This window comes from Apus apus, chromosome 4, assembly GCF_020740795.1.
Source record: "Apus apus isolate bApuApu2 chromosome 4, bApuApu2.pri.cur, whole genome shotgun sequence".
NCBI classification, from domain to species: Eukaryota; Metazoa; Chordata; class Aves; order Apodiformes; family Apodidae; genus Apus; species Apus apus.
In genome coordinates this window covers 109381360-109389975 of record NC_067285.1, presented here as the reverse complement: position 1 = coordinate 109389975, position 8616 = coordinate 109381360, and the positions used below count along the sequence as shown (strand labels likewise).

The window sequence follows — 8616 nt, the reverse complement described above, 5'->3', positions numbered from 1 at the left end:
GCACTATTTAAAAGGGAAAGCAGGAGTACTTCATATGAAAAACTTTCTAATGCATAAGCTGAATTTGTAGCCTATTGTCACTTAAAAACTCTGCCAATTTTTGTACTCTAAGCAATTGCATTAAAGGCACTATCAACACTAACTGGTGTTCACATCAATGCCAAATTCCCAGCAGTGTAACAGAGGAAGAGATGCAGCACTTCCACTTCCGGCTGTTTTTTGGGGGGGTGTTGTTGTTTGCTTGGTTTGTTGTTTTGGTTATTTTTTTTAAATACTTCATAATGAAACCCAAAGCATCAAGGAATTCCACTCCAAAGAAAAGATTAAAAGCAATTGCAGCAAGACTAGGAAACCTACATGGAAAATAACATCCTCACCCGTTTATTGTTGGTTTTACCACTTGGTATCGCGGCTGTTTTGAACTCAGTGTGATACAGTTTAAGTTTTGCAGGAAAAAAAAAAAGAAAAAAAAAAAAAGAAAAAAAAATCACACACCTGTATTTCTCACATGTATCAAACACAATTAAAGTTTTAAAATTTGTGTGCCTTGACTTGCTCCTCTTAATGTCTCTTTAGGGATGTCCATGGTCACTGATCCAAAAGAGTCCAGCTCAAGTCTCCCAAGTCAGGTGCCATACAAATTCCAAAGGTGTTGATTTCTCCCAGATGGTCTTCTCTGTAGTGCATTGTGCTAGTGCATTCAACCAGTGTGTCAGTATTCAACCACATCAGCTTGGGGTTGCTTTTTAAACTACACAATACAGAAATATAATTTTACATGTAGCTTTGCATGCCTTGTGGCTGCTTGCCCTACTATAGGACAGTGCAATAAATACAAATATATGCACACTAGAAAATATTTCACTGCCATGATCTACATCTCTCTTATGAGTACAAATTTACCTAGTCAACAATATGACAAATTTAGCAGAAAAAGTGGCAATGGCAGTAATATTCTACTACAAAAACAAGGCTAAGAAGCAAAGTGTTCTCAAGCTACAGGAAACTTCCTACCTCCTAATATATGATATAGGGCCCAGTTCTGCCAAGTGCAGAGTCATGATCAGTAGATTGCATCAGAACATGCTTCTCCCCCATTTAACAATGAATACTTCTACAATTTATTTGGTTTTGATAACTGTTTATAAATAGCACACTATAATGACTATTAAACCATACAGCAACATGACGTTTATAGCCTAATCCTGAATACAAAGTTCAAAGAACATGACTACAAAGGCCAGAGAGCAAATGTCATTGACTAAAAGCATTTCCACTTCAGAATTTATTGAATGTCCTCTTACACAAACACTTCTCGATGGTAAAACCAGAGGAACAGGATTTTCCTATTCTCTCTCTGCTCCAATAGTAATTTAGCCACTCATCACCCTTATAAATTAGTGATGGATTTTAACAGGAAGCCCCTTGGGGCTATATATTTTATATAGTTTATATATATGCACATTTACTTTGAATTCTATGTAAAAGTTGAAAAAAATGTTTGAAAGAAAAAACTCAGAATATATCACAGCTTTTTCAGCAAAAAAAATACAAATCAGTTTTATAACCACTATTCAGTTTATCAAACTTCTTTTTTTTTCTGAAGTATTTACCTTTAATTATGTACACATTACAGGAAATAAAACTTTTTCCACAAACATTCTCTAAGGTGACAGTTATCAATACAATGATAGAATCATAGCAGGAAGAATATTAAACAAATGGGGGTGATCAATTTCTGCTTTTAAAAAGTAAAAAGTCACCATATCATTAAGTACAAAATCCTGCATTGAATGACAACTGCTGGTGTAGTAACTTGATCAGGTATGGAGACCAAGAGTATAGTAAAGCCCTATGGTAATAATATTTCTGTAGCATTCCACTTGTATGTATATACTAAATGTTGGCAAAGTTTCTGTAGCATTAGCTTATACAAACACAGGAGTCCTCAGTCTGCTGCATCAAAGGGAACAAGTGTGTTTTAATTCTCCTGAAATGCACCTGAAATCCAGAGTGTCACTTACAAACTGCATAATGAAACTCTTCTTCAGAAAAATATCTGTTTGGCATCTCCAGGACTCTGTTCCATTGGACAATAGGGGCATTTTAACCTGGGGACAAAGACAACACATTACAATTGTGGCAATGTGGACAACTGAGCATTAAGCTTTCTAATCCATTACAAAAGAGTTTGCAGTCACAGTCCTTCCTCTTTTTTTCCCCAGAAATGTACTTTTTAAGCCACAATGCTTCACTTGGCTCCAATAAAAGTCACCTTTAGTTGAGAGAGAGATTATCACACTTTTTCATCTCATTATATTCTCTCTCACCTCTCACCCACACACCCCTGAATTATTAAATACCAAAAATGGTATTTTCATTACCATGAAATTGCTCTTCATGATCTATTATTTCAACTTCTAGATTAGTTTGTTGCATTTTAGTAATTTTAAATAGGCTGGATGGAACCTTTCACTTAGACTTCCTCAAAACCCAATATCTTTTACTCTCTGGCTCCCAAATGCTGTGATTCTACAGCCCACCTAGATCAGCTCCTGCAGGCTATGGCTAAAGAGGTCAGCCTGGCCTCCCTGCTGAGGTCTCCACCAATACAATTCCACCTGCTTACAAGATTTCTTCCAGCATTGATCCATTTTTTCCCCATCTCTATGTTTAAGCCTTTCACCACGTCATTCCCTGCCCTGCCCCAAGCCCTGCTAATATTGTCAGAGTTGTTCTGGCACTAAAGCTGATCCATGAAAGCATCAGGAATTAGTCATCAGGGACAGGGATAATGTGGCAGCAAGTTCAATGGCTTAAAATGGCTAAAGCCTCCCATTAAGGCACATGGGCCTTTAGGCTTTCCTAACAGGGCAAAGAATGCAAACATCATTCCACATTTTCATTCAAAGCATCCCTTATTTTCACACAGATTCACAAAACAGCTTACAGCTCTAAATTAAGCTGACAGCCTCCATGGAAGCTGCATGGATTCAATCCAAGGTACCACTGGTTCTTCCTCAAGGAAATCTCTATAGCTCTCTCCCTCCCATAACCCTGTAGGCACCCCACTGGTACCTAAGGAAGAGTATTTCCACAATGTTAATTCAACTGCCTGCTCAATTATTAAAGCATTTTCCCCCAGAGATTGAATTTTAATTTTTTAAGGATGTTTAATCCATGGCTAACCTTGCTCCCAACAAAAAACTGGGTGTGTAAAAGCCTCCATTTTTAATTTAAGACAACACAACAGTATGCACCACCAGGAAAATTGCTCTTTGCTCTTTGTATTCCTTCACATATTCTCACTTCCTACAACACCAGAGGGTTTACTACTTTTTTTTTTTTTTTTGCACATCAACCTGGCTTATCTGGCTTCTAAGTCAATTCTCTAAGATTAACAAGCTTCCACCAATTATGTGATTATGGATTTAGTTTTCCCAAAACACAGTATCCTAGTCTTAAGATTTATCCTCATCTATATGTTGCTTGACAGAAAAGAATGGTACTTACTTGCTGCCATTAAACATTTTATTCAAAGCATCTCTTGATATAATATGACCACAGACTAATTTCATAGGTGGGTTATTATCTGTTGTTTGCTGACGAAGAATAGGACAGGCAAATATTGAATGATACCAGCACTTTTTACCAAGGTCCACTTCAATCTGTGAAAGACATTAACATGACAATTTATCACAGGAAACTGCATTTCCAGACAATTATCCCCTTAGGTCATTACTCTTACTTAACAGATTTCATACTTCAGCTGTGAAGGCAGCAAAATCCTTTGTGTGGATGCCTGACAATTCACCAGCCGAAAGTACTTAATTGTGATCTTAGAATGATGATTTATGTTGCTTCTCCTCATCCTCCACATGCACAGTATTCTGCCAAGGGACAAGTGTGTATTTCAGTGCTGATCTATGCTCTGGCAGGAAAACTGAGCTGATGACCCAAGACTTTCTGTATTTCCTACCCAGTGATTTTTCTGAAGTGATTTAGATTATGGATCTAATTTAAAAGCAGGGGGGAAGGGAAGAAAAAAGAAGAAAAAACCCTTGGATTTATTACATTAATGTTCTACAGCTTCCTGAAAGATCCTCCCAACATCTGCATGTCATATCAATAATGCAGTCCATGAGAATCCTTTGCTTTCGGTACCAACACAGCAGACACTGGTACAGCACAACTCTTGCCACCAGGACCAAATGATTTCAGAAAGGGACATGTCAGAGAAGAGCAGGTCCATGACTTCAGCAATCTAATGAGGGCTGCAAAAATCACAGCTTCTGTACCCAAAGCTCCTGTCTCTGACGAGTCCTCAGTTCTGACAAGTTTAACTTTCAACAAAATCTGATAATATAACCTTTTCACACTGCTTAGTCTCTGTCTCTACATGATGAAAATAAGGTTTCCCATCCCCATACTGCCTTAGCAGCCCACACTGGCGACCCTTACATTTACAATATGCAAGGAGTCACATAAATACTCTTAACTGATCCACATTTGACAGCAATCTTTTCCCAAGTGCTCCCTAGCTAATAATACCTGTCTGGAGAGCGGGGCATGAATCTGTCACACTTGGAGGTTATAGCCTCAGTGTTACAGAAAACACAGCTGGAAGAAACTCAGCACACGTACTTACACTATAAACACACCTGTCACAGCTACAAAGAGGTTAACTCAGTTCATGCCCAGTTTGCACAAAATAGATTTTTGTTCCAAATCAGGAGCAGGCCACTGGAGAGCTGCACACACCTGGTAAGAGCTATAAAGGGAAACTGGGGTTTCATAACAAGAGATCTTTATTTCAACCGGTATAAATGAGTTGCACTGGATCCTAATTCAATTCCCATCTCCCCAAATGTAGCACTAATTCTTTCATCTCCTATCTGCCTGATAAAAGTTACTGCAAAGAAATTTGTGGACAGAGCTCAAACACAGCCAGGGAAAGTTAATGTTTCTCAGTGGGATGCATTTCCTTTCCAGTTCACTGAAACATCTCATGCATTCAGTGTATGGCTAAGTGGAAGGTGAGACTGTCTGTCTTGTTAAGGCCATTTCATCAAAGACCTTTTCAATGAGAAAAACAAGTAAACAGGAGAGCAACAAACAAAACCAAGAAATATAAACCTGACAGACAAACATAACGGAGACAACAACAAGAAAGAACCTTGTCAGTCACACTAATAAGACAGGTCAGTAAGAAACTGCAATGAATGCTGGACCTTGCAACAGGTAAGAACGCAAACCTGAGGGTCTCAGAGGAGAGGTGCTCAGAAGTGCTCTGAAGAACCACACAGACTGCAGGAGGAACATGCAGGAGAGGGGGACAGGGGAGGAACGGCCAGAAAGGGGAGTAAAAAAAGGGGCCAGAAGGGCCAGGCCAGCCTCTGAGGGTCTGTGAACAAGCATTTACTCATGAATTTGGAGCGTGTGCTTCCACCAGTGAATTTCAATCTTTACCAGCCAAAAAGGAGGAAGGGATCATGGCTGACTGCACTTAAGTTTTATGCAAGTCCTGTATGTAGGTGCTGAGGGCAGCAAGTGTAGCTGGTCACATCAGTGTCCTCTGTGTGTGGGCGGGTGGGTGCCTGAGTTTCATGCTCAGCTTTGCTTCTGGTTGAGCCAACAACCAGGAAACCAGTAGCCACATCCATCAGCCTGGGACAAGACATGGGGGCTCTGTTCAGCAGGAAGATCCAAGGCCAGGAGCTGCTGGAGGTGGCAACTGTGTGCAACATCCCTCAACATTCAGTACAAAAGAGATCTGCAGAGTATTTGCCATTAGAAATCTGCCCTGTGATAGCTCAGCATCAACTCACCGGTAGCTCATCCTTCTGGTTCCAAACACCTGTGCACTGCCTTTGTTCAATAACAGCCTTGATATTAATTAGAGCTGGTAATGCTACACAACCTGCTGAAAAACTGCAGAAAAAGGAAACGTTAACATAAGGTGCCTGCTAGGAATCCAGCATTTTTCAAATTTCTATTCTAAAGGTTAATTGGGACACAAGAGTGTTGTACTACTACAGTCAGTTCTTGTCTACACTACTAAGCTCCCACCAAGTTTAACAAGCAAGAGTTTTGGAGCAGGTTATCAGTCACCCCTCATGTACTACATTCTGGACTGAAAACAATGGTTAAACCTGCTCTGAATCTTATAATGTACTGATTTTCTATACTACCTACTTTGATGTTGAACTGTACAGAAGGAAGACATCATGTTAGCTTATACAGGTAGATGCTCTCCTAACTATGGAAGAGCACAGGCAGTGGAAGAGTTGCCATGTAACCACATGTACACACAACCCATAATCCTTTAATTATATGTAATCACAATGTAAAGAAACATGTCTTTCCCCCTTAACTTAAGAAAACAAATGTAGAAAAAACATAGGAAGGCAAGTGAAGGAAGGGAAGCACAGCCTGCAACAAGAATGACAGTATACAAGGAAACAAAGGCCCAACAGCTCAGCCTGCTCTGAGAGTCACCCATTCCCAGAACTTACCACATTGTTTTGAAATATTTCACTGTTACAAAAGAAAGTGTCACTGAATTTCCACAAATTAACAGATGTTTTGATGGATTTAAGTCTCATGACAGTATTACAGGCCTGGAAGTCAGCAGCAACTGAAACAGGATTTGACCTTGGTATCAGCCCAGCTGTTTCTCTGGCAGATTATTTTACTATTTGTGTAAATGTTATTGTCTACAGAAGTCAACCTTCCTCTCCCCTCTTGCCTCTCCTGCTACTTGCTTTTATGTTTCTGCAGGAACATACTGACTAGTTTACTTGGGAGGGAAGGGCCTGAAACCTATGAATCTCAGCTAAGCTAAAACACAAAACAACAACAAAAAATCATATCCCTCACCTCCAACTGGCAATTTTAACCCTTGCACTTTGCTTTTTGGTTGTTTCAGCCCTGTGTGTACCATCTGTGTTAACCCTGTGGATAGTTTACACAAATAGTATTTGTAGGCATGAAAGTATTACTGCTTTAATGGTTCTGTATGAAAATCTCTCTGGAAAAACCCTTTAGGAGCAGAATAAATGAAGTAACCAGTAAACAGAAATGGCATCCTGTAGGTCTTAAAGATCCTGAGCCACAAGCTCCTTAATACAAGTTTTCCCACTGCCTCCACACAGTAACTCAGACCATGAGGCCTGTACAGGACTAAATAAATACTGGAGAAGCCAATCAGCCTTAAAAAAAGGGACTGTTACTCATGTTCTAGAAAGCAATATACTTTATAGCAGGGATTTAACTTCAAGCTGGTTTAATATTTATAGGATTTGCAGCACTCAAAGGTCACGCCAGTTTAGAACAGTCTTGTTTATCGACACCACCTGATACAGTAAATACATTTCAGTGCAATCAACTTCACAGCAGGCACAAAACAAGTGTCCAACCATTCCAAACATCAATAACTGGGATTTACCACTTCACCAAAAACCTCTTGGCCATTTGCACTTGAAAATTCTATTACAGCATCAGCGCACAAGCAATTAAAATGTAAAGGATTGCTGCTAATTTGATTGAAACAGGGAAAAGATGAAAACCAAAAAACAGAGATAGAAACATTAGGTATCTATAAAACCCTCAAACTGAAACTCATAACGTTTATTGAGACACTGGCCCAGGTTGCCCAGAGAAGCTGTGGCTGCCCCATCCCTGACAGTGTTGAAGGGCAGGTTGGATGGGGCTTGGAGCAACCTGGTCTGGTGGGAGGTGTCCCTGCCCATGCAGGGGGGTTGGAATGAGATGATCTTTAAGGTTCCTTCCAACTCAAATACTATGACCACAGAAAGACAATTAATCTGAAAGTGCTCCTTTTGTTGCTTCTGTTGTGTTTTGTGGTGCAAACAGGAGAAGCAGAAGACATGACAATTCAGAGCTCTCAGCTAAGTGCAGAAGTCTAATAATAGTAACACAAACGATAAAAAGATTTTTTCGTTCGTTCGTTCGTCAGAACAAGCAGTGGAAAAAAAGAGAGGAATTGAAGTTTCTGCTAAGTACCCAATCTAGCCCAGAAAGAGACGTACAATTTATTTTCTGCTTCATGTCTGAAATGAAAATGAGAACATTGGTCAAATACATCAAGCAAATTGACATCCAAAGGTTAAGTGTCAGCTAATCTGGTTTATCTTTAGAGAAGCTAGAAGGAGATGAGGTTCATTTTCCTTCACATTTTCAACAGCCTCCTACAGATTTGCATTTTGTCAGATTAGCTACTAAGCTTGAAAGTGCTCCTCTCTTCTTTACAAACAAGGTCCAGCAAACAATTTGGAAATTTTAGAAGCTGAAATCACAACAAAACTCCCAGGAACTCTTCTAAGGAGAAGACAGATAAAATAATGTGTGGATTAAAACCCAAGATCATAAAATGCTGATATAATTATGGCCAGGGCTTTCTGCAGTGAAACAGCAGGGGCACTTCTCACACTGTGGGAATAACTGGCTAATGGCCATCCTCATCTTCTGCACTGATGTCTTATCTACAAGAGCCAAATTGCATTCACAAATGTTTCTTCTTGAGCTGCAAAGATGCAGGGTAAGGTACAGCACACAGGAACCTCTAATTTTTGCCTATCTTGTTAGAGTTAATTG

The 8616-nt window shown here is 39.6% G+C and overlaps 1 protein-coding gene across 2 annotated transcripts in view; it reads right to left on the bottom strand.

The window, feature by feature from the left end:
* Window positions 1-358: 358 nt before the first annotated feature.
* The window catches only part of RMND5A (required for meiotic nuclear division 5 homolog A), a 28620-nt gene continuing 20362 nt past the window's right edge, over window positions 359-8616 (bottom strand). Inside the window, exons 7-10 of one of the 2 annotated variants that reach the window (XM_051619551.1) lie at window positions 5829-5931; window positions 3514-3668; window positions 2025-2111; window positions 359-751 (exon numbers count right to left, since the gene is read on the bottom strand). In XM_051619551.1, coding sequence (XP_051475511.1) covers window positions 2048-2111; window positions 3514-3668; window positions 5829-5931 — 322 coding nt within the window. In that variant the 3' untranslated portion in view covers window positions 359-751; window positions 2025-2047. Of the gene's footprint in view, window positions 2112-3513; window positions 3669-5828; window positions 5932-8616 lie in introns of both variants that reach the window. The other variant, XM_051619550.1, reaches the window with a different exon arrangement.